This window comes from Arachis ipaensis, chromosome B5 (genome assembly GCF_059453495.1).
Source record: "Arachis ipaensis isolate K30076 ecotype BB chromosome B5, ASM5945349v1, whole genome shotgun sequence".
Classification (NCBI taxonomy): Eukaryota; Viridiplantae; Streptophyta; class Magnoliopsida; order Fabales; family Fabaceae; genus Arachis; species Arachis ipaensis.
Genome location: NC_142440.1, coordinates 3,345,775 through 3,372,677, shown reverse-complemented (window position 1 = coordinate 3,372,677; position 26,903 = coordinate 3,345,775). Strand labels below are relative to the sequence as shown.

The 26,903-nt window shown below is 35.0% G+C and overlaps 2 protein-coding genes across 19 annotated transcripts; one reads left to right on the top strand and one right to left on the bottom strand.

Moving 5' to 3' along the window:
- Positions 1-37: 37 nt before the first annotated feature.
- LOC107642503 (phosphatidylinositolglycan-like protein) lies at positions 38-5,379 on the top strand. Of its 15 annotated transcripts, none has more exons than XM_088486226.1 (10): positions 70-412; positions 1,035-1,128; positions 2,265-2,410; positions 2,675-2,745; positions 2,869-2,985; positions 3,739-3,916; positions 4,032-4,116; positions 4,255-4,309; positions 4,668-4,806; positions 4,957-5,379. In XM_088486226.1, exons 6-10 carry the CDS (start codon positions 3,740-3,742, stop codon positions 5,041-5,043), a joined length of 543 nt encoding a protein of 180 aa, XP_088342352.1. In that variant the 5' UTR covers positions 70-412; positions 1,035-1,128; positions 2,265-2,410; positions 2,675-2,745; positions 2,869-2,985; position 3,739; the 3' UTR covers positions 5,044-5,379. The 15 variants fall into 15 exon arrangements, with proteins under 15 accessions (XP_016201371.1, XP_088342355.1, XP_016201375.1 ...); XM_088486233.1 differs by having other exon boundaries at positions 75-412; positions 2,299-2,410; positions 2,917-2,985; XM_088486228.1 differs by having other exon boundaries at positions 78-412; positions 2,299-2,410.
- MLH3 (MUTL protein homolog 3) lies at positions 5,203-13,427 on the bottom strand. Of its 4 annotated transcripts, XR_015883187.1 has the most exons (26): positions 13,120-13,427; positions 12,984-13,035; positions 12,812-12,859; positions 12,187-12,341; positions 12,012-12,069; positions 11,652-11,709; positions 11,437-11,529; positions 11,194-11,359; positions 11,051-11,066; positions 10,718-10,938; positions 10,366-10,435; positions 10,197-10,277; positions 8,618-9,982; positions 8,440-8,521; positions 8,242-8,351; positions 7,745-7,818; positions 7,440-7,637; positions 7,260-7,331; positions 7,070-7,114; positions 6,948-7,001; positions 6,752-6,855; positions 6,459-6,507; positions 6,278-6,337; positions 6,113-6,185; positions 5,752-5,837; positions 5,203-5,657 (listed from the first exon to the last, which is right to left on the bottom strand). XR_015883187.1 is itself a non-coding variant. In XM_016345883.3 (25 exons), the coding sequence occupies exons 1-25, from the start codon at positions 13,249-13,251 to the stop codon at positions 5,594-5,596; spliced, it is 3,531 nt and encodes a 1,176-aa protein (XP_016201369.1). In that variant the 5' UTR covers positions 13,252-13,427; the 3' UTR covers positions 5,203-5,593. The 4 variants fall into 4 exon arrangements, 3 of the variants coding, with proteins under 3 accessions (XP_016201369.1, XP_016201365.1, XP_088342350.1); XM_016345883.3 differs by lacking the exon at positions 7,260-7,331 and having other exon boundaries at positions 5,203-5,674; XM_016345879.3 differs by lacking the exon at positions 7,260-7,331.
- Positions 13,428-26,903: the final 13,476 nt, after the last annotated feature.

Sequence of the window (26,903 nt, the reverse complement as noted above, 5' to 3'; positions counted from 1 at the left end):
GAATGCATATCCAAACGTTGCCGTTTCAATCTCTCTCGGTAACTCCATAGTCCATCACTCCATCCTGATGCAGTGATGCCCAGATCCTGCCTCCAGTAGCCAGTTAGCCCTAACTCCATCCTCCCAATCTCATCGAGCTCACCTCCGTCCCTCACCTCCGTTCAGCACTTCAACCACCGCCTCGTGCCGCCGCCGTCGCGACAGGGCTCGCTCTCCTCCCCTCCATCGCGCAGCAGCCATTGCAAGCTTCCTCCCCTTCCATCGCGCAGCCACCGTGGGAACGTCGAAGCCTCCGCCGCGCAGCCACGCCGCCGCCGTCCCTAGCTCTGTTGGTCACTCGGTTCGAAGGTGCTCCACCACTACTTGTCTTAGTCACTCGGTGTCTCTGTCTCCCTCTTGCATAAGCTTCCAGGTAATTTTTTGAACTGTGAACTGAAGGCGTCTTGGTCACTCTGCTCCTTGTCTCTGCCCCTCGTTACAATGATTGTTTGATTGAATAACTGTTGCATGTGTCTGTCTCCCTAATGAGTATGATTGAATAATTGTTTGAATCTATGAAGCTCTGTGAACTTAAGTCACTGAAGTCTGAAGTCTGATATACTGATAATCTGAAATAGTGATACTGAACTGTGAAGTGTGAAGTCTGTGAAGCTCTGTGAACTGAACTGTGAACTTTGTTTAATAATTGTTGTTTACTGAACTGATTTTTCTTTTACTGAACTGAATTTTGTTGTTTGTTGAATAATTGTGAATAATTTTGGATGTTGTTTGTTGAGAACTTGAGATTATTAGGTTGGAGTAGATTGTTGTGATATTGTTGAGAACTTGAGATTATACTTTTATGCTTCTAGCTTCTAGGTTTTTTTAAACAATAATTGTTGAATAATCTGTAAACTTGTTATGGGTTGAATAATTGTTAATTATTCTGTGAGTTTTGCTGTTGTTATTGGTTGAATAATTGTTGAATTTTGCTGTTGTTATTGGTTGAATTTGGCTGCTGTTATTGGTTGAACTTTGCTGCTGTTATTATTCAGATCAGACTCTTATGCATAGAGATAGAGTGTGGAGCTAACAAGTGAAGCTATAGAGTTTTTGAATGGTACCTTTTGATTGTTGGATACAGATAAAGTATGTAACAACATTTTTTATCCACTCCAATATGCACCTCCATTTAGTTAGCTTCCATGCTCATTTTAATTTATACTTTCTATTCTTTGATGTTTCAAAACTTGACACTTTCTAGGATCGATCCCTATACCCTGCAGAAGTTGATAAGCTTTTTAATACTGCTCCAGAGCGGTGAACATTCCCTTTATTTGTCCCTTTTTCTTTTCTTGAATAAATAATTAATTTTCCACTACTATCATATTAATCTGCACTTTTTTTTTTGTTTTTTTTTTTTGGGGGGGGGGGGGATTATATTAATCTGCATAGTTAAATTATTCGTGACATTGAGGAAGTAGACTTAAATTGTTTGATGGCCTCTAATAGCTCGAGCTATTGATTAAGTATTAACAGGAGAGCTTTGAGACAGTTTTTTAGGTCCAACACTCGGTAACAATTAGATTTTGTGTAGTTAATATGTTATACTAGGCTTATCATATATTGTATTTAATTTGTTAGGATGAAAAGACAAAAAAGAAAGCAAAAGGTACAATATGAAAGTATTTGAATGAGATCATAATATTCTGGTTTATGTAGTACTTTTAATTTGGATGATATTTTAAAGATTATATTAGACTATAATTATGTTTTAGTGTGTTTATTTATATTTTATTTATTATTTTATTATAAAACGATTTTTTCGGTTCAACCACGATCGAACCGATTAAACTTATAAACCAGTAAACCAGTAACTAAAACGGTTCGATGATCGGTTCAGTTTTCAGAACCTTGGATATAAGTAATTAGTGTTGTTCATATGAAAACCAAAAAATCAATTGATTGATTTAAAAACCTTAACCAGATGTTTTTTTCCCTAGAAAAACCCGTTCAATCCTATCATAAGCTAACAAAATGTTATCAGTTATTATTATTTATTAGTCTATTTTTCACAAGCACCCTGGCTATCAGAAATAATATTACGGGGTATAAATTATGTTTGGGTCTTTGATCTTAGGATTCAAAATTATATTTTAAAACTTTAAACAAATACGAGAATAAATTAAAATTTAAGCGGAATTAATTTCTGGTTTTAGGAACGAAATCGGTGAGAAATGAAACCAGATTTATACCCTAATTTCCTAATTTGAGTAATTTGGTAGGTCTCGAATTCTATGCTGACAAATCCTGCCACAGCCTTACACGCCGCCGTTGCCAGCCGCCACCGGTGGGAGCAAGGACGCCGGAACCATTCTTACTCCATCTTGCGACTTGTGCCTTGCGAGGCGCTTCTCTCTGCCTCTCTCACGTGAGCAACCCTTTCTTAGCTACTGACTACCATTTTTGTATGAAGCTAGCCAACAAAGGTGATAAGGCATGCTAGTTTGAAGTTGCAATTCAATTTCAAATCAAAACTTTGGACTATAATCAACTTTATGATTAGGCTTGCTAGCTTCAACATTGTGCTTTTTCTTCAGTCATATCACTGTTCTTAGTTAAGGTAGGGTACCATGGATGAAAAAACAAAGTTCCATTTGGAAATTTGGTTATGGACTTGGTGGCATTGTTTCAGATGATCCAGTGAAGAGTTTCTGAGGGGTTTATTTGGGTACTACAATGTAACAAGTTCACAATCCAATAGAGGTAAGATATTTTCCTACATTTTTATGTATTGAATATATTAATTAATTTTTTTATCAAATTAAGAGTTTTCAATTCTGAAAATGTATAAAATTTAAATTTGTCGATGTTGATGAAAATATGTAGTTTTGTTTGTGGGTCCACGATTGATGATTCTCACTTCACTCTTTGAAGCATCGCCGATTCCCCCCATTTGCGCTTCAACTATCTTCGTTTCCTCTTCTTCCAAATCAGATCATAAGGGTATGTCTATGGCATTCTCACACTTCATCCTTTCCTTGTGATATTGGGTTCTTTAGGGTCCTGAAGCTGTCATCTGTTACTTTCTTATGTTATCAATTGATTGATGATTTTGGGTAATTCAATTACTTCTGATCTTAGCTGTGAAGGATTTGATTATATAGTATCTAATATACTCAACACCCAGTAGCCATCGATTTCCTTTAGCTGGTGATTTTGAATGTGACTGCTAGAATCTGGCAATGAGATTGACATAAAACTAATTTGAGGTTTCAATTTTCAACTTGAGCTAGGTTTCCATGGATCTTGGGATTCCGATACTTGTTTTTCGAAGAAATAGTTGCGTGCTCCTGGGAGCAAGCAACTATTTCTAGTGTTTTTGTTGTGTTCATGTTGTGTGCTGTGCTATGGCATTTTATAAAAGATTGCCTTTCAAAGCTATTATAAGCTGGAATTTCGGACACCAGTTTGCCAATTTTCTGAATTCATATATTGGTTAACTTTGTTCTTTAATTCATTTTACTGTTTAACATAGCATGTTTGTTCAGCAAAGCTTTGTTATTTTGATGAATCTTTTAAAAATTTAGGTTATGTTTGGTTGGGGTGTAAATTTTCATAAGATGTAAATTACTTGAATCCATGAACTTGTTATTGTTTTTATCACTGAGAATGTGCGAACTCTCTTGCAGAGTGCAAGTCTAAGAAAGAATTTTCTGATTATTTATATATCTTTTCCGTTTTGCCTTTTGGTTACAGAATGGTAAAATTCACGATAAGTAAGGGCAGATATATGTATACCCATGATCAGAAATATCCCTGCGAAAATGTCGACATACACCACATTATTTTGAAGAGTGGTAGGGCAAATTATGTCTTTGTATACACCTCAGCCGTTCTTGTATTAGCTTCTGCCTTATATCTCTATATTCTTGGGGTAAGCCTTTCAAAATTCTTTTTGGCTTTTTACAATGACTTGATGTTTTCAAAACTTTTGAAACTCTTTCATCTGTTTTTTGTTTTTAACTTGATTAGTCCACTTGTGATAACAGGAAAAATCAATTAGTATTGTATATTACAGCCTGCTTTTTGACCTATTTCTTGTCAAGTTATTGCTTCGAAAGCCTGTTAAGAAAGGTGAGGGCCTGAAAGTATTTAAGGTGTTTTGGAAGCTAATTTTTAGTTTTGTTTGTAACCGGCAAGAATTAATGTGTGGTTTATCTTCTAAGTTTGAAAGTTCTTTTCTCACTTTTGAGTGTTTGTACTTGCATGCAGAGTCTGTTGTAATTATGCCAGCTTTTGGAGTACAGCTTGAGACTCACTACATGAGGTATAGCTTTTAGTTAATTGATTATTTATTCGTAGTTCAACAAGCTAGTAAAGACCAAGTGAGAAGCCAAATGTAATATCTAATTGTTCCATAGAATAGTCTTTTCAAAGAAAAGGTTGAGAAAGTTGAACGCTGGCGCTAGTTTCCCAGCCTTTTGAAAATGTTCATGCTCGAGACATTTTTAATGTATGCCTCTGTTTGCATCTGGATTGTACGTTTGAGAATACCTTGTCTAATTTGTTTTTAGCTATCAGCAATCTTCATCATATGTAAATATTTTTGAGTTCATTTTAGTAGTTATCCAGCATGGTGTTTATGCATATCATCCTCATTTTTGTCTTGGGATATTTTGTCACAGTGGAAAAATCGTTAGATGCTTTGTTCCCATTGACAAGATTCTGAAACCTGTTCTAGTAGAATGTGTGACACCAGTGACTTGTTACTTGACACTATCGTTGATGATTCGTGGGGAATCGGAAATGGTATTAGTTTTCAAGGTAAAATTATTCTTGGTTGCATTAGTAAAAATATTAATGGTGGAAACACTGTTGCATGTTTTTAGAAGGCTATACATTTTAGGGCAGTTACTAATCACCAAATAGGTCATTTTAGTTTCTAATGAAGAATCTCTGCATTTTGTTTTATAGAGCTTGCGTCCACCAGTGAAAATGCTGGTCCATGTATGGAAGGCCCTATGTGCTGCAACTGATATTAAGGAAGAGGCTATGATGTAGTGATTCAGGACCCGTTTGAAATAATCTCAAGTTCATAGTTTCGGAAGTATACATTTTTGGCATTTCTGGCCATCTACTGAGGGCTAATTAACTAGATTGTTGTTCCATAAATTAGGTAGGTTGCATAAACAGGAATGTTTCGTGACATGACATGACATAGCTGTACATGCTGAATATTATTGCCAAGAGAATGTTTCTATGCGCATTAAACTACTTTACATGGATCGCTATCTTAGCGATCAAATTGGACCCCTCATTATACACCATGTAAAATGACGTTGAATCGGTCATATATCTATCTATATACAATCATCTATAGTACGGTTGTCTATCTATGTTGTATATTCTCTGAATGTTCTTCTGTACACTCAATCACATCGAATGAATAAACAGTGATACATCATACATTCTGTTGCAACTAGTAAAATTGAAAGGTCTCAGGTTCCTCTAGCAGAAGATAAACGCTCTGCTGTGCGTTCAATACATACTTTGTGCCTTTGTAATCCATGAAACTTATCATCTGAGCAGCCATTCATTTGCCCAAGCTTGGCTATCTGATTATGCAATGCCTCCAAGTTGACAAGAGGAACAGTTGTCGGTCGCCCATGAGCGCACTGCACGGTAAATTCCTCTATTCATGTCATGAACCATGCATTCCCATCAATACACATGCAGAGATAGTGGAACATTAAAAAACATATATCTTACTTGGAAACAAAGTGACGTATGCTTTAGCTCTTCAACTATAAGGGAACACTCTGATGGTAGTAATGAATCCCCAAACATAATTGCACCTACACAATAAAGGCATTGATAAACAACGGAGTAAATAATTAGTTTGACTTCAGATGATATGATAAAACAAAGGGAGCAATTCCACAGAAGTTCCAGAAACGGGCCAACATTTCCTTTCAATCACCTAAGTTTGTCAGATTTATATATCAACATCAAGACGGCACTGCATAAATTATGTGCAGCCCTCTGTACTTCGGTGAAGAAATGGGACTCAAATATGGAATTCGTGTAAATATAATAAGGCATTTCAAACTCCTTGATATTGGCCACATACCTCTGCATGCTTTCAAATTTAGGACTCGTATAACAGAGGGTGGCATAGTTGATGATCCATCAGTGTCAGCAAGCTAAGATAAAGAAATCAGATGATGTGCAATGTTCAATTATTGAAGGAATACAATTAAAACGCAACAAAGGGTCAGATAAGGCTTTTTTAAACCTGCTGAAGAAACTCTAAAAGATCAACATCATTTAAGTTGACACCTAAAATACAAGGAACCTACAAGCAATTACATAACACCACACATCAGTAATATGTAAAACATGGAAGGCATTTAGCACTTCTTGCAAATTGAATTTAAATGAAGTTGATAATAATAAATGCATGGCTCGATGCGAACCGCTATAAGTGTGACGGCCATTGGTTGTCTGTTGAGAACATCCAGATTCCTGCAAGGCAATGAAAATTATATATTAAAAAACCACATCCAACTGAATGAGTTTGATGTAACAAATTATTCTAGTTTAATTTGGGCCCACACAATAAGATGCACGATATGACCAAAGAAAGGCATTTTCTATCTTGATTCGTTGCCAAAAAAATAAATAATGAACGACTCATTAACACTATTTGCCTTCTAAAAACATTGATCTAGGAAGTATACAACTTTTGCAAGCTAGCAGACAAGCATACCTTTTATAGGGTTCAGAATGAACATGAATGTTGCACATCCAACCCCAATCTTTAATCTGTTCGCTATAACTATGAAGTAGTTGATAACCAATCTCTGGCAGCACCTGTATAATGCGTCTTACTAATGGTGTAATAATTTTAAAGAATCAGGGAGAGAAAAGAGTCTCATAGACCCTCTAATTCATAGGATACATACCAGTTCCTGTTCAGCATCCAGATAGGTTATTCCTTTTGCTTCTCCAGATAATACCTACATGTTACTTAGTCTCATAAATAACACTGGATAAATATTCTGACATTCACCACAAACAAGTTTACCTTTTGCCGCAATTCTTCCAGTCTGATTCTTTCATCTGCAGCATGCTGTAACAAAAGAACTATGAATGTTATACACAACTTACTGCATCTGTAAAGTGTATTATTTTTAAAAAAATCATTTAGCAAGAATCCAGGCTTGTGATAAGCTGAAAAGATGCAAATGCATAACTCTAAGGCAATATAACTTAACTGTTGCTTAAAGGCAGATACAAGTACACGTGGAGGTGGACAGCCAAATTTTAAGATACAAGCGTGAGATTTTCTAACAGAAATATGGAGGTCAATGAGATTTCGAAAAAAACTTATCATTACTTTTGCTTATTTGATATTCAACTGTACTGTATCTGCAATAGTGTACAGCAAAACAGACCTGATCAATAACAGCAAGGGTTCCACCAGCCACAACTGGAATGAATTTTTTATCCACCTGATGGAGAACTTTAGCATCTTCAAGGCATTTCTTACTGATTGCTTCAGGTATTAATGAATCTCCAGCAAGATGCAAAAATCCCGAAGAGATATCAAGTATATTGTTTTGACTTTGAACTTCAACCACTTTATTGTTTTTCTATGTAAAAGTCAAAGGTCATACTCTCAGTCAGATTACAGTCATCCTCTATAGTAATAAATGTCTCAAAAGTAACATAGTAATCCCACGAAGATTGAAAACATAACTGGAATTTCAGGTGAGCATGTCCTCCATTTAATCCCCTGATCTATAGAATCTTGTGCTTCCCTTGAGAACAACTCTGAAAATACAGAACAATATGCGACAGCAGTTTAAAAGTTGATTATAAGATGAATGCTTACAAAAGTTTCAACTATTAGCATAATCCAATTGGACTGAAAGTAAACTTTTTCCACTGAAGATGGTGCAAAATGCAAAGCTTCTATAACTCTTGCCTATGTTTTATGGTAGAAACTGCTAAACACGAGAGAGTAACTTTCAGCCTGACACAGTGCATTGAAATATGCTACAGCAAAACTTCTACTTTAAAATTATAAATATTACTCAAAATAATCTCTGAAGATAGACCGGCTACTAAACAACAGATCTCTGACAACTCACTCTGAATTCAAAGCCGGGCTATATTGAGCATGAGCCAAAAAAAAAAAAGTTTTCAAAAGCTCCTTGTGTCAGACTGTAGTTTCTCTTAACTACTTGAACTTACCTCTGACTGGAGCATTGTTCTGAATGTTGAAACTATCAAACCCATCAATCTCCTTGTTGTCATTACAATGTGCATCTCCCAGAGCATCTGATCTCTGTTTCACATTAGATCTATGATCAGGATAATTTGAAGAGGTCAGTGAAAAATTATTCCCAACAGTTGAGTAGCTAGAGAAATGGTCAACAAGAGCTATCCTACTTGAATTCTTGCAGAGAGTGATCTTCAGTGCTTGGATGAAGAGCTTCAATAGATTGTTGAGCATATATAAAATCAGAAGCTTCTGGAGATTGAAAAGAGAAGGGGGGAAATATCATGATAAAGGGAATTATTGTTGCTTCAAAAAATAGGAAGGGAAAGGCAGAGGAAAATGGAAAACCTCGATGGTTGAAAGCAGGATTGGAGGCTTGGCCAGTAGGTCTTTTGGCTATCATTCCTGATGGATGGTTGAAAGCAGGATTGGAGGCTTGGGCAGTAGGCCTTTTGGCTATCATTTCTGATGGTTGATTTAAAGATACAAACCTCCTTTTCCTTTTATGGAATGGTGGAGCTGAAGAGCTTCTTCTAGATCTTTCATTATTCTTGTTCAATGCTGGATGTCTCGAATGATCCATCCTGCTTTTGTTCTTGTCATGGCTTTTGCACTTTTCAACACATGTATCAGGCAACAAACACTCAGATTCCTCAAATAAAACATCTGGCCTTTTTTTAGTAGAATATTTAGGACCACGATCAGGCCAGTCAACCTTTGTGTCGAATATCGTTTCCAAATCAATAGCATCAGTAAATTCAAAGCCATTTCGTTTGGCATCCCTTGAAATATCGTAGACAAAGTCACAGTCATTTTCTTCCTCGACAGTAAGTATTGTACGATGAAGTCCAAGGTCATTAATATCAGCTGCACGATCACCACCCCATGCACTGGCTGGAGATGAGGCTTCTTGATAGACAGAATGCCATTCAGAAGTAAATAGCTGATCAACAGTCCCAGAGTTCATTGTTTGTGCTACTGAATAGTCTGAATATGGAAGATCTTCAGCCACTGCTCTAGAGAAAAAATCACAGTCTCTAGACAATTTTAATTTTTTTACAACATTTGAACAGCGTTGAGCACCATAGTCCTTCAGACTGTCATAGTCTTCCCTTGTCTGTTTTCTCCAAAAGCCATCAGTGTGGAGTTCATGTTCATCATTTGTAAAGAGAGCCTTCTCTCGCAGGATACTTCCTTTTATAGAACAGCTTTTCAGAAAAGGCTTTTGAAAATCCTCATTTACCTCTACGTTGTTACAAAACCCATGGCTATCATTAAGTAAGCAGTCTTCAAATGATTCGTTGATCATATCAGCTCCTACAGCACGGAATTTTCTTCCCTTTGAAGAACTTGGTGCATCAAAAGGTACATTATCAAATAAAATTTCTGCGCTAGGAACATTATCATCTGAAAAGTAATCTCCTAGTGATTGACCATTCTTATCATACATCAATAAACTCTTATGCTTTCCAACAGTTGGCATGCATCTGGCATATGAATCATCCACTAAATTTCCAGAAAAAAGAGTCTGATAAGAGAAGTCTCTCTTGTTTTGTTTCTCTCTCAATATTTCAGTTCCTTGACACAAGTAACCAAGAGAGGTTCTAACATCTTCCCTGTCAGATTGATGATATTCATCTTCGGTTAGCTTGCCTGAAGTGGAAACAGAGAGTTCTTGGGAATTCTTAGTATGGCTTCCAAATTTTGATTTATCTACAACAAAGATATTTGACAATAGTAGTTCAATGTAATTATAAAAACAAGCCAGCATGATCCACGGTACAAAAAAACAATTATGGGGATATCTACCTTATGTAATGTTCAACCCATGTGTATAAGACAAGAAAGGCAAAAGTAAACGAACAAAATTGATCACACTCAAATAATGCAAAGGGATCTGTTTGACCACCAAAACAATAAACCTTACCTGCTTCTGTTGGAAGAATGTTGAGATCTTCCCACGGTTGATCTTCATGTACCATGTAAGTGGACTGATTGAAGGACTCTCCTATAAGAATCCCAGTAATAAATAGTGAATAAAAATGTAAAAAACAATAGCTCATCATACCTATGCAAGATGCAGTGAGAGGGCATACCACAATCTACGTTTTCCTCCCAGCATTCTTTTATGACCTTCTCAATGAAGTTGAGTATAGAATCCCAATCCTTAATTTGCAAGATATAAAAATGTTGAGCCAAAAAAAAATCAGATTTATCAAGTGTACCAAGAAGTGATAAGACAATTCCCACTGAATGAAACAATAATACAGGAACCCCAAAAAAGAAATTCTACACATCTCTAATAAATGTCCTGAATTTGGACTAGAACCCTGTAAAATTCACTTTTGGACCTTCAACAAACAACTATGAATTATGGAGCCCATACAGCAACAATGATTTACAAACATGGTAAGAAAAATGAGTAAAGAAAAAGGGCAAAAGAATTACCTTGAATTGTACCCAAGTTTTTGAGGGTTCAAATGTCAAATCATAGAAAGAACGTGGGCAACTTATATTCAAGATATAAGCTGGACATGGTTGAGACCTACTTTTCTTCTTGTTTTCGAACTCATTATTAGTATTCCATGAATTCAGATGCTCAAACCTATTAGCCAATTGACTCAGAAGCTTATGAATTGGGCCACTGCTAACAAACTGTGAGTTAACATCTAACAATGTTAAGGCAACAATTCAAATGTTTATGGTATTGAATACTTTTCAAACCTCAGCATATCTACTGTGCCATAATTACACTATCTAAATTTGTAGTCACAAGGATACAGACATACTGTAAAGCCTGCAAAGCAAATACAGAAACACACCAGAAGTTAGCGGACGGGACAGGGACAGAACCTATATCAAAGGAAGAAAAAGTTGACGTATTAATTACTTTTTTAAGATTTTACATGCGAAATATAAATCACCTTCATATTCAAAGCATTGCAAGGGCCAGAGACATATCCAGATAGCTTTATGATATCATTCTCAACTTCTAAAGCTTGAAGAAAGCTTGATACCTCCTCCCCAAAGCCGCTGGTCAAAAGTGCTAGTGGAGAAGAAGCAACTTGTGTGCAGAAAAGCTCATCATCTCTACACGTAAAGTATATAAAATGTTACTAAGACAAATACAAAGAAGATTGACTTTGTTATTTTGCAGGGGAAGATACCTTTCAACATCGATAACTTTGAAGGAAACATTTGGACGCACAAGAGCAAGCCGCTGTACACATTTCTTGATTGATTGCAGCACCTTATTGGGACTTTTATTGCAGAGGTGAATTCATCGGTCAATATAAAATTATCAAACAGATCCATTGTTCATTAAAGATAAATTAAACTTCACAAAATATATCATTTGCATGGTGGTACAAGAGAAAAGAACCTGGATTGCATGTATTTCCTCCGAACTGGTTGGTTGTAAAATAAATCGCGGACAGCAACTGACAGTCACCAGCTCATGGTTAGCAATGAAAATGAGCATCAAGCATGGAGGAGAAAATTTTAAAGCAAATACTTTTATTGCAAGCAAAAGGAAAAATGATTAGCAAGTGAGAAGTAGCAGACACATTAGATGCCTCTACTAGTCTACATATCAATCAAGTATTATTGCAATCTTGTATCAATAGCTGAAGTGTATAAAGGATTATGCACTAAAGTTGAATAACATCGATGTATTAACAAGTACCACCACCATAACGAGAAATTAAAACCATACAATTGTCAGATTCACCAAAATAATTACCTGTTGTACCAACTTCCTTCCTATCATCATCAATACCAAGATACAAGCATTTGCACCCCTGCAGTAAAAACAGAAAAGTAAACCAGAACCAAGTTTGCATCAAAATCAACAGCAATCATAATATATACTTGCATGAAATAGTACTAATGAACAAACTGCTGGAAATTATCCCCACCTTCAATACTTTTCTATATCCATTGGGCCTTCCGTATGTTCTTGTCACAATTTCCAACAAAGAGACTTCGGAAATGGAAGCTAAAGCTTCCCCACGAAAACCAAAGTTTCCGCTGGTGGTATTCAAGTCATCCAAATTACGAAGTTTTGATGTTGCTGCTTGCACAACAGGCAGGTATCACCAAATCACATTATCAATGACAACATAAACAAAATCAAATTCATGAAAGATAAACAAGACAAGCCTCTTTTTTTTTCCCTTCCTTATTAAATCAATCCAAAATAAAAACACGCTAGTTGTAGCCTTTTAGAAGTTGAGATTGGCACGTTATAATAACAAACTCAAGTCCTAACACAGCTTCCCTTAACGCCAGCCCCACTGGAGAGCTGTGTATAATACAACTTGAGAAGGCAATGAGAGTATTTTGATAACCTATAATCGCTTCCACAAAACAATTTTGACTACCTACTTGTATTAGCAATTAACAAAATTGACAACAAAAATGTCTTTTGAGGCCCTCTAAAATTTGAAAAATGAACACAGCCCAAGACTAATACAGCTGCATTCAGAAAAGTTACATGCATTAAGAAAGAAAGAAACAAACAACGAAGAATATGCAATGTACCGTATCTTTCTCCCACCAATTCAAGTCCATCTCGAGCAATTCCACCTCCTACAAAACATACATTCATTGAAACCAAAAAATGAACGAAAAACCAATGTCCATTGCAGTATATCAAAATTTTTAATCAGGAAAAAGAATACGAAATCAAAATTGCTAAGCAAAATTGAATTACCGTCATCTACTACTTTTACGTAACAGTTCCCAATGCTAACAAACACAGAAACCTGAAAACAACGCACCGAACAGTTTCAGTTTCAAGTTCAGCATTAGAAGCTAACAAAAATTACAGATACTAGATACTATACTACCTTTGTGGCACCAGCATCAAGGCTATTGAAAACTAGTTCCTCGACGACGCGGGTGGAATCGAACAAGAAGATGCCGGAACGCACTGAACTGCGAACGGCCTCCGGCAAAGGCCTTATGCTCGGCGCCGCCATGGAGCTCCGGCGCTGCTGCAAAATGCGATCTCTTACGATAGGGCTTATGCTCCGACGTCGTCGTTTGATCAGAGAGCGCTAAGTATCACGCTGAGTGTCAGTGACTCGGTCTCAGTGTGTTGCTGTTTTCGGTACGCGCAAAAAAGAAATGGCAGTTTGATACTACTAACTGAAACGACTTGTCGTATACTGTGATGTTTATATATCAATAATGAAACTTACGTGTGCAGAAATAAAAGAAACGAAAATGTTTGGTAACGAAAGAAAATCAGCCAAAAACAGCTGTAATTTATTTTATTTAGTATTTATTAATTGTTGTGATAATTAATTAATATTAAATAAGACAAGTTCTGGCTGTTTTTTTTGTCTACCTACCATTATTTATTTGATAACAAAAAAATTAAAAATTAAAACTATCAAAATTTATTATTTTTTATTTTTTTAATATGATCGTATTTTAAAAATAGAAGAATTATTAATTTAATTCACAAAATATTTTTTTACAATTGTTTAGTTCTTGAAAGATACATATGTACTAGATCAATTTAATTAAAATATTTTTAACATTGATTTAATCCCTACAAATATTTTTTTGTCACAAAGTTGAGGGTCGATTTTTAACATTTAATCCTATTTGTTCAAACTCCATAGTTTTAACTTTTAAGTGCAGTTATTGGATTGTTTTCTGTCATACACCACACTTGCAAATAACACACAAAGTCTCAATAACGACAAAAAAAAAAAAAAAAAACACCATTCTTCCTGTAATATGAAAATTAAAAAGCGATTTTACTTTGGTCTCTAAAAATTATATATGACATCTATTTGATTATTTATTTTTATAATTCCAAGGAAACCATTTGATGTACATTCATTTGTTTGTATAGATAAAATAATATGGATAATGTGGGGTATGAATATGACCATTATCGTCTTTAACATATTCATGTTAAAATAAAATGGAATGGAAAAAAATGAAAATATATAGGGGAGTAACATTATCGATCATAATAATGAAAATGACCATTTCAACTCCTAATAAAATGACGTTGAATTTTTCTTCAAGTAATGTTTACAATTTTCTAAATACTTAATTGATCCTACATGGATCTTTTAGAAATTAAGCAAATGCTAAAAATCTTTTAATAACAAGTCTAATATTTGTGGTTTTAGTATAAAATCAACTGAGTTCTATCTAAAAAGATTAGCCTACAATTTTATATTATCTTAATAAAAAAATAAACAATTAGGATGGTTTGCAAACATCTTTTTAACAGATCCAGATTTTTATCAAATAATGCTTTTTCTAACAGGCTGGAATGACAAATACTATTATATTGAAAGAAATATAATTAAGATGCTTTCAGAAGAATCAATTCTAAAACAAATAATAAAAATTGGATGACGACCAAAACAAACCCAACTATATTTGTTGTTTACCATTAAAAGTATGAATTGCTTCAAATCATAGTAAAAATTTACTCTCGATAAATGGCTATCAATAAATTCTTCTTTCGATATTTCACATTTCTTTATATGTATACACCCACCTTTAATATAATAGCTATATTTTTCCGCAAAATGGCAATCAATTTAGTTCATAAGTTTTTATACAATAATTAAATTGGGCTCTCAATTTTTAAATTGATCATATTAAGTATTTAGTTTTAAGTTGTCAATCAAATTAGTTTCTTTGTCAGTTGATCAATCAACAGCGTTAATGAAAAGTTAACGTGAAATATTAATTATAAACATGAACATTTTGCTATGTTGCATACCAGTTAGGCTTTTTCATTGACGGACAGTACGACAACAGATGCTTTACGAATTTTGAGCGGTATATTGATGGTGGACAACCTGCATAGAATTGGTTTCAAGAGCTATTGGATGTGTTGTTTCCGATAGATTGCATTGACAAATTCACTGTGAAGTGCACTTGGATGTCGGATATATTCAGTCATCCTCCCTAGGACGCAGACAGGGAGACAGTCAGGAGGTACGCGATGGCATATATCATGATGCTTTTATCCACCCAGCTCTTCAGTGACAAGTATGGTACACACATGCATATTCGGCGGCTACCATACATAACGAGATTAAAGGACATGGGTGGATATAGTCGGGGATCCGCTGCTCTGTTATGGTTATGCCGGTGCTTATGCCATGTGACCAACAGGAATGTGATTAAGTTGGCCGGTCCATTGCAACTCCTCCAGTCATGAATCTTTTGGCGGTTTCCGGGTTTTAGGCTCGATGGGTTTGACGCTTTTCATTGGCCGTTGGCGACGAGGTAAGTACCGTTTTATGGTTGTCATGTTTAGTAATATATATTAGAGATTATTGCCATTTTCATAACATATATTGCGTGTTAGGTGGGCCAGTTATCAGCCAACATTAAGCGAGAAGGGGCCTAGAGTCGCGCATGGAGGCTCATGATAGATTTACTCCGGGCAATGGATGTGAGTGATCTAGGGTTGAAGCATTTATTATTAAGTTTGTTTAAACTACTTACTGGATGTAACTTGACTTGTAATACTCTTCATTCGTTACCAGTTCACGTGGATGCTATATAGCACACCGGATGTTGTTCAGGTAATTCATCCCGAGATCTTAGAGCCCCGGCATATGGCACTATGGAGTGCTGTAAGGGCATTGATCTACTTTGTCATGATAGAGTGGCATCAGGTGGATAGGGTACTACCACAGCTTGATGGAGTACAGCATTGCCCACTACCTGCACTCGACATTGATTTTCTGATGGCGAAGTTTCGAACACCCTACGATTTGATGTGGTGGCAGATCCAGGACTATCACAAGCTTACTTGGAGTGGTGGCACGAGCATGGGAGGAGATTCTTATCGCCAGAGCTCTTTCTTGGAGACCCTATAATAGATGCTATCCCAGCTGATCATGCGACGCAGAGAGGTCCAGGGTAGGTTCCTGAGATGGATCAGTTGTCAGGTATTCTTGACATACGTCGAGTAGAGCGGAGACGTCATGTTGGTACACGAGCCAGTGATCGTGAGTGGAGATGGCTCGATGATGCGATTGATGCCATAGAGTGGAGGGGTCGAGGTTGTCGACGAAATAGGGGACGTGGCCGAGAGGGAGGGAGGGGTGGACGTCGAGGTAGATGTCGACGTATTAGGAGAGGCGAGGATGATGGTGGTGATAGTGGAGATGACAGCGGTGGAGATAATGATGACGGTAGATCTGGAGGTGGTAGTGGAGGTGGAGATGATAGTGGTGGTGGTGGTGGTTTAGGAAGTGGATCTAATGTTGGTGAAGGTGCTGATGGAAGTGGAGATGGTGGAGGTGGTGGTAAGGGTGATAGTGGCATTCAATGTGGTGCTTTAGGGTTAGGGGATGGTGGCGGGTTTGGAGGTGATGATTATTTTGGTAATTATTTTGTTGATGTCTTTAGCAATGATATATCCCTGCATGAGAGTCAAGTATTCATGAGCCTGGGTAAACTCCTTTTGGATATGCTAGACAGTGATGACCTAGATAGTGACTTCGGAGGATCCCACTTCCTGGAGGAGATTAGTGTCATTATCCAGGAGGATGAGGCAGCCCAACGTGAACAACAGGTCTTTGGACAGCAAACACCCCTTGATGTGGACCTAAACGAGCTTCCATTAAAGACTTTGGACGAGACATTTGAATTGGGTGACACTCCTTCTTCGACAGTTGCTGCTGCACCCTCTGATTGTGCAGGTCCATCTAGGCCACCTGAATCAATCAGAGGCGAGGATGAGATACCTCTCACTTAGAGAGCACAAAAAATCAGGCCCCACGTCACTACTTTACATGGTCACATCTATTCTGACTATTTAGATGACTGTTATGTTATGTGTTATTATTATTGTGTTGTTGTATTAAGAATTATGTCATCATACTATGTTATTATGGTTGTTATGTTATTATGTGATTATGTTATCATGTTATGTCATTATATAATATTTGAATGATTTTGGGAGGTATATATTAATAATGTTCTTAATTAATGTATATTGAAAGTTCACGAAAATAAAAGTGAATATAGCATCGTGCTGAAAAAGGAAACAATAATAATATTAATGACAGTCTGTTGGACAAGACAACAATAACAATAACTAAAAACTCAAAAAAGATAATACATTTCTCAACAAATATTGCTAAACAATAATAAAGTATAGGAAAAATAGACAAAAGTACACCCGGATTTTCACACGGAGTACAAATGTACTCCTCAATTTTTTAATGAGTCATTTGTACACATGAATATAAAATTCCGTTGTCAATTCTACCCTTCCGTGACCTGAGTAAATTTTCCGGCGGTGGTGGAGGCCAGGTGGCACGGTATTGTATGATGTGGCTAATTTGAGGTGACACTGTGTAAAATAGAAATATTAATTATGAAATTTGTTGAATTTTTTTTTTTAAAAAAGGAAAATTTTTTACAAATCTCTTCATTATCTTTGTTTTCATATTTCAGTGTTGAATGAAAACATGCCCTAGCAGAGAGTAAGGATAGTGAATTTCTGAGCACTTCACAGTCGTTCATTGCAGTTCGTCATTTGCTTTACATTCTGAAGGCAAAAGCGGTAGGGCAAGAAGCGTGGAAGTCCAAACGCAAGCTTGTGCGAAGGAGGAGAGTTCAGAATCAGACGCGATCAAAAGGTAATGCTTCCGTCCTTCACATGTATCTGTGTTATGATATGAAAATGCATCAATTTAGTTATTCTATAGTTTGATAGAGGAATTTTTGATAAACAGATGGCAAATCATATAACCTTTGTGTATCATCACAAAGGAAGATTTGAGAGAAATATGAATGGGGTTCTAAAATATGTTGGAGGGGAGGTTGCTGTAATTCCTAGGGTGAATGTGGAAACTCTGAATACATTTTTTATGGTGGGGTTATTTAAGGATTTGGGGTATGTCTTGTTCAAAGATTTTTACTGGGCTGAAAATGAGGTATCGAATGGTTTGCATTTAATTAGGCTTGACAGTGATGTAGTCCGAATGTATGAATTTGGTATTCAGAATGGAAGAATATGCCATGTTTATTGGGATCATATTGTTGATGTACCTGAGGAAGTTGAAGTGGTAGACGTTGTAGATGATGAGCCATGTCCAACTACAGATACCGTTGAACAATCTACACCACAAGAAACCCCAAGACGAAGAAGTAAGAAGGCAGTCCACAAAAAGCCTACCCCAAAAAAGTTGTATGTTAAGAAGGCCAATAAGGAAAACGAAATCAACCAAAGTTGCAATGAAACTCAAAACCCAGCATCTCCCAATCCTTCTCCTACAACCCAACCAACGTCACATTCCGAAATCCCAAATGTCAACCGAAACACGACCCAGCAGCAAAGTGAAGCAGAAGTCCCACCTCCTAATAATTCACAGCAAGAAGGTCAGAATGAAGTGCCCACCCAACAATCTAAGAACAGTCAGAAGAATAGAAGAGCATCGTATAAGAGGCCAGCACCGACTGGTCAAAGGTTTGTTCAAGGAGGAAGGAATGAGGCACCAAAGATATTTGTTCCTCATGTGGAGCCTGATTCCTCTAATTCAGATGATGATAGTGACTCCGACCCTGACTACTATCAGTATGAATCTGAAGATTTACACAGTCCAATGTCATCTGATTGTGAAGATGATTATGATAGTGAACAAGGTGTGTGGCCTCAGGGAAATCCAACAGCACCATTTGGCCAAGTTCATCTGGAGCTTGGGATGGAGTTTGCTACCATGGATGAGTTTAAGAGATCCGTGAGGAAGTACAATATTCAAATAGGAAGAAGCATCAAGTTCAGCAGGGTTGAGCCAACCAAATGTAAGGCGATTTGTTGGGATGAGAATTGTCCCTGGAACATTTACTGCTCTAGGTCAAACGAGCCGAGGAGTTATCAGGTGAAGACATTTGTGGATCAGCACGTCTGTGCTAGAAGACATAATAATAAATCTGCAGATAGGGTGTGGGTTACTGAGATGCTAGAAGAAAAAATTAGAGACCAAAGGGAAATCACTTGTGCGGAGGCCGAAACTTGGTTTAAAAAAGAGTTTAATGTAGCAATTAATTATAAGAAGATCCAGAGAGCCATGAAAAAGGCAAGGGAAAATATAGAAGGATCGGAGAGAGAACAATATGCTGAGTTGAGGGACTATCTTAACCAAATACTACTGTCAAATCCAGGCTCAACAGTGCACTTGGATACCACCCCAATGCCTGACTCGTTGCCCTTGTTCAAGAGAGTCTACATTTCTTTTGAGGCATGTAAGAAGGGTTTTGTCTTAGGGTGTAGACCTTTCATTGGCCTTGATGGCACATTCTTAAAGGGCTTCTATGGAGGACAGCTACTCACTGCAATAGGTCAAGATGCGAACAACCAGATTTTCCCAATTGCTTATGCCGTGGTGGATTCAGAAACTAGAGATAACTGGAAATGGTTCTTGGAGCATTTACATAATGACTTGGGCAACTACAAGGTTCATGGTTGGAACTTCATTAGTGACCAACAAAAGGTATGCAGTTAGTTGTTGTTAACATGGTTGGAACTTCAATTGTATTAACCATTGACATATTAATTGAATAGGGTCTGATTCCGGCTATGCAACAAGTTATGCCTGGAGTTCATCATCGCTTCTGTGCTATGCATATTTGGAATAATTTCACAAAGAGATGGAAGGATAAACAACTCAAAGGGGCAGTGTGGGAGTGTTGTCGAGCCACTACAACTCAAGAATTTGATGCTGCAATGTTGAGGCTACAATGGATCAATACTGGAGCATGGGAGTATCTGAACAAGCTTGATCCGAAGCAGTGGACAAAGGCTCACTTCAGTGAGTGGCCCAAGGTTGACAACGTTACTAACAACAACTGCGAGACATTCAATGGTAAGATTGTGAAATATAGAGGTAAACCCATTATCACTATGTTAGAGGAAGTAAGGACATATGTAATGAGAATCATGGCTAGAAATAAAAAAAGTCTATCTGGATATATTGGAACGGTTGCTCCAAGACAGTTAAGTAGGCTTGAGAGAGAGAAGGAGGAGAGCAACAAGTGGACTCCCACCTGGTCTGGAGACGATGCTGAAGATATATATGAGGTTGAGAAGCATCCAACTAAAGTAACTGTTGATTTGGGTAACCAGAAATGTACTTGCAGATTCTGGCAGCTTACCGGCTTACCTTGTAGGCATGCTTGTGCTGCACTCGCTCTTAGAGGTCGCAAGCCAGAGGAGCAAATCCACAACTGGCTTGGAATGCATGCATACAGCACAGCTTATCAAATGAATATTAATCCTGTGCCAAGTAGAGAATTCTGGAATAAAGCTGATGGCTACCCTCCTCTGCCTCCCCACTATAAAAAGCCAATTGGAAGGCCCACCAAAAAAAGAAGAAGAGATAAGAATGAACAAAGACCAAACTCCAACCCTCACAAACTTAAGAGAAATTATGGTGTAACTATATGTAATTACTGTGGACAGGTATGACTATAGCCCAATAATTAATGTTCTCACTTTAGTGACTATTAATTGACAATTTAGAATTAGTTATACTCACTTAAACTTGTTTTTATAGTCTGGTCATAACAGCAGGACTTGTCAACAAAAGAAGGATGATACTCTGGATGAAGAAGTTGCTCTAGCAGCAGAGGCAGCAGCTACAGCAGCAGAGGCAGCAGCTACAGCAGCAAAATCAAAAAACCAACCAGAACAGGTGAGGTGGTAGCTCATATTAGAATAAACAAAATCTGAATTACATGTTACCTTACCACTTGAGTTTGTCTTTTTTTTTTTCCAGAACACTGGAGAGCCAACATCAGAAGTCAATGTTGCCCAGCCTCCATCTAACAATTCTGGTTCAAGTGTTAGGGTTCAGCCAATAGTCAGCTCTGAGACAATGAATGCTGCAAGTCCTTCTTTGAGAGAAAGGTTCCAGCAATTTATGCCCACACCAGGCCTGACCCGACAACCCATGAGTGGCCCAAGACCCTCACCACTAGCCCCTAGTTTGAGTGGCCCAAATGCAAGTAGTCCAAGTGCAAAATGTGGTCCAGCTGCTAAAAATGTTCCAAGTGCAAAAGTGGTAAAAGGTGGCTCAGGTGCAAAGGGTGTAACCAGTACACAACCAATAGGTGGAAAAAAAATCAGCAAGTAGAACTGGAACAATGGCTGCAACTCAAATGTAGTTGCTTTGGACAAAGGAGTTTTTTGGCTTTGGTATTCTCATTTGGACCTGTAGATTTCTGATTGGAGTTTAAAAGATTGTTGTTATCATTTAGGACTATGTTTATGGTATTGTAATTTAAATATGTACTCCTGTGGTTTGGATTTAGCTAATTAATATTTTGATGTAGACATCTGTTTTGATGCCTATAGGCATAGACATGTTTGCTATTTTGCAAGGTGAAATTGTAGTTTGCTATTTAAGCCTCTGGCTTCATGACTTGTGTTTCAATTTGTTGTTAATGATAGATTATCATAGTTATGCTTACTTATTGTTCATAATGAATTAGATCTTCAGTTTGTTTTGTTGCCGGAATTGTACTAGAAATAAAATTGAACCAACCATTTGTATTAATAACCTTGAAAAAATCCTTTGTATTCAGATACTAGTAAAAATGAAATTGACAACACAGCCTTCTACTTAGAGGGAATTACAACTACTGATTAAATGTCTTAATGAATAAACACAGAATACATATACTTATCCCTAAGCATACATACTGCATCCATTTTCTAATGTTCTGTAACTCTTGATTAATCCCATCAATTGTCTGCAACATCTTCTTCATTTCTTCTTCTACCTTCCAGTTGCTTTCTTCTGCAAACCTCCATTTGCTTTCTTCACTCTGTTCCTGAATTCCACAATCTCTTCCAGCATCAACAACTTCATCAGCCCAAATGAAATAGTCACACCTCAATTCAACCTTCTGCATCATGAATTCGACGACAAATTTTAACCATTTTGCAGAAAATTAACATTTGTCATCATAAACAAAATCAGAATTCACATACCTCCCATAATGGACAACGAAGAAACAATCTTCCAGGGTTCCACTCTGTAGCAGACTCAAGCATCACTGCGTCAAGTCCATGCAGGCACTTGCCATTGTTGTAGTCAAACTTCTTCTTCTTCCTATTTTTTGGCGTAAAAGACGAGCCACCGCAACCACTGGCACAAGCATGAAGTATATCCTTCCTTCGTTGAGACTGTGACATTTTCATACATTATAGTTTACAAACCCTTGTTACAACAGAAAGGACGAAGATGTACAAAGAAAAATGAAGAGGGTGAAGGAAGATTTTTTTTTCAACCTGTGTTAGGGTTCATATGGTTCGAAGAAGGGAGAGGATGAAGAGTGATTTGATTATTCCCTTTTCTTATATTTATTTCAACAAATTTCATAATTAATATTTCTATTTTCCACAGTGTCACCTCAAATTGGCCACATCATACAATACCGTGCCACCTGGCCTCCACCACCGCCGGAAAATTTACTCAGGTCACGGAATGGTAGAATTGACAACGGAGTTTTATATTCATGTGTACAAATGACTCATTAAAAAATTGAGGAGTACATTTGTACTCCGTGTGAAAATTTGGGTGTACTTTTGTCTATTTTTCCTAAAGTATAATATAAGGGACATATGAAAAGGCCACACAATATTAAAGTAAATTGATTCGATTTATATAGAATTAGGATATTAATGTCTACTTTTTTCATTTAAAATATTTACATAAATTTCAAACACTAATAATTTATTTATGTGATTTGTCCGAAAGAATAATTTTAGTTTTGTGGAAGCAAATGTATATACTATATGTATTTTTAAAATATTTTAATTACTGATAATTAAAATAATTAATAATAAAAGTAAAATCGAAATATTTTAAATATTAAAATTAAATCAAATTATATATTAGAGGTCATTCCTAAACTGTTTGCTAGCAATAAAAAGAAACATAATCTATCCATATGTATGTGTGTGTTATGTGGTATGTATGTATGGAGAATGTATCCGGTGAAAATGATATTCTTATATGAATATAAGAAGTGAAAATGATACTCTTATATGAATATAAGAACGTATTTATAGTCATTAGATTAATTTAAATAGTAGAAATTAAATGTAACTAATAAATTATATACAAACAATATATTTAATACAGCCATTGAATTTATAAGAGAGAATGCATTTAGCTATTATATTTATAGTTATTGTCTTTTAATTTTTATTAAAATATACCTTATAAATAAATTAAAATAATTAGATTTCACATGATTATAAAAAATATAACATAATTTAAAAAATCATACGCAAACAATATTTTTTAGAAAATGGAATCATAATTAATAAAATATTCCACGTTTTATTTTCTCATTAAAAAAAGTATTTAATAATTTCATGTCGTTAAGAGAATAAAAATGGAGATATTATAAATTATACAAATAATTTATACCATATTATTATGTTAATAAAAAAATAGATAATAATTAAAATGTAATAAACTATTTTTTATAATTTTTTAATCTAATACAAAAATTTAAGAAACTGTTACTGTCATATTTAAAAAAGGTATTTAACTAAATTTTTTACTGTATTTTTAGTTTGTACTAGATCCATGTCCTCCTAAGTAAATAAGCTCAATTCTCATCTTCCAATAAATATTGAATTTAGAAGAGATGGTTAAGGAATATAGATTTTCATTTATCTATGTCAACTTGTGTTGATAATTAGGGGTGTTTGCGGTACGGTTTGGATCGGTTTTGAGTAAAAAATTCATCCGATCCGAACACTAATTTTGCTTGCGGTATGATTTGGATTGGATGACTTAAAAAAAAATCCGATCCAATCCGATCCAATTTCAAGCGGTTTGGATTAGATTGGATTTGTGGTTTTGTAAATTAAAAAAATTAAATACATATAACAAGTCTTAACATCAAATTTTAAATAATTAACAATAACATAACAAATCTCAACAATATTTTTAAAAGCCAACATAACATAACAATAGAAATAAAATGATAAGTTAGTTAAAATAAATAAATAAATAACATTTTGAACATAAAATATTTATTAAATAATAATAATACTGAATAATATAAAAATGTATAACAAATTGAACATGTTATAAGTATAATTGTAAATATAATAATAAAATAATAATATTATAGTACGTTGTGCGGTTTGGATTGGATTGGATCGGTTATGAAAAGTAGATCCGAAATCCAATTCGATCCGGCGGTTTGTAAAAAATAGAATCCAATCAAATCCGAATTAGTGCGATTTTAATCGATTTTCAGTTTGGATTGAATTGGATGAACGGTTTAATTTAGATCGATTTAGATTTGAACACCCCTATTGATAACTCTTTATTGTATTAAAATTATTAGCAAACGAACTATATCTCAAATGGTATAATATCTTCTTTTCTATCTAAATGTCTCATATTCGAATCCCACCAACTGCAACCAATTGAAAAAATTTCTTAGCTATTGCTGTAACATGTGATAAGTGTGTAAAGATATGTGGGTATGTTTTTAATCCATTTAACAAAAAAAAAAACTATTACAAATAGAACCATATGACATATGTTATTAAATAATGGGTTATACTAAATGTACACCAAAATTAATTATTAATATAAAATACATGCTAAAATATAAATATATATTAAAAATAAATTGAATCACTCATATATTTATATATAAATATATTAGTAGCTAATTTTAATGTATAAATAGCATTTTTCTTAAATAATTTCTATGGATCCCGGTGATATTTCTACAAGTGTTTGAACTACACTCTTTTTTATCAAGGGTTAATAGTTGACTTTGCCTTAAGGACTGTTCTTTTGGCTGGTGGTTTTTTTTTTTTCCCCAATATTTATTAGACGAAACACAATAGTGATCTAGGCTGACAACAAAATACAGGAGATGCAACTAGCTAATTATTAACTAGTATTTTGTAACACAACAATTAGAATTAATAGTAAAATAAAATGAAATATTATTATTTTTTAATTTTAGTTTCTGACAATAAGTGACAAGAATATGAAACAAATTAATTAAAACTTTAGTCACCAAAAAAAAAAAAATTAATTAAAACTTTAGTACGTAGCAATTATTTTATCAATATAAATAACAGTGGACTTTGGAAAATTTAATGTCAAACCACCTCAAACTCTATTACTTTCCTATTATGCCATTCAATTCAATATGACATTTTTATGAGTATTCTTTTAATTTAGGATTTAGCTAACTTATTTTCTAAAAAATACGTGTTAAAATTATAAGTAAAAAGTTTTTTATTAAAAATATAAAAAATTATTTCATTTTGATGCATTCATTTTGATATTTATTAAAAGAAAAATTTTAAAACTTATATATATATACATTAACTAAATTCTTAAATTTAAGTTGTATTTTTTTCTGTGATTTAAATTAAGCAATTCTTAAGAATTAATTATGCCAAGATTTAAGTCAAACAACCACTTAATTAAATTAGGGTTTATCTATTATATATTCTAAGATACATAAGTTAAGATTATAAAATAAGATTTTTTATTAAAAATATAAAAAATTTAAGTTTTTAATGTATTTATTTTATATTTATTGAATGAAAAAATTTAAAATTTTTTATTAATAATAAATTTATAAAGACATATATCAACGAAACTCATTAAATTAATGATCAAGTTGCAATTACTAGTTGAAGTTAAAATATTTGCGTCAATTTTCAAAGCAAGGGAGAGTGAGATATAAGCGGCAAGCAAAAAAAAAAAAAAAATATGCCAGCAATTATTATTAGATAGATTGTTGACGTGAATTAAGTGTCAGTTATCGGTACTATAATCGATCAAGAAACTATTTATAATTATTAAGTAGAATATCTTAAAATTTATAATTATGTTATTTTATAAAAGTAACCTCTATTTGTTATTTACTTTCCAGAAGGGAGGAGAGGGAAAAGGGCGGGGATAGAGATGCCTCTGTTTTCTGTTTCTGTTTTTAGATTTGTTTTTTATTTCTATTCTCAATTTTTGGTTGTAGAAGAATATTATTTCCATTTTCATTTTTTTGTGGAACTTCATTTATTGTGGGTTCTTATTTTTATCTTTTTAATAGTTTTCACTTATCATAAAAATAAAGTCGTAAGTATTCATCATATATAAAAGAATAAAATTTTATACAAAAACATTAAACGACAAACGATAACTTCTTTTGAACTGACGCGGTGAGGAAATATAACTACGAGGCAGAGTACATAACAGTAGACAAGCATGGGAGATGCAACAGTGGAGATGAGAATATGTACGATAATAGAGTTGCAAAGAGGAGAATGACGCGGTGAGAGTTAATGGCGCGGTGAGGGGTGACAACATGTTGAGAAAGGAGAGTGGCGAAGGAGTGGTTGTAGAGAGGTTGGATAGAGTATGAACGGTGTTAGAGATCTCTGAATTGAAGAAGGATTATATAAATAAAGATTATGAATTTAGGGTTTCTCTTTATATAATATATATATAGCATATGAACTAAAAAACATATATATGAAATAAATGATTAAAGACTAATAAGTAAATTTATGAATTTTGGATATTAGCGAGGACGGGCGGGGATTTTTGTTCGGATCTCCGTTCCTGTCTTG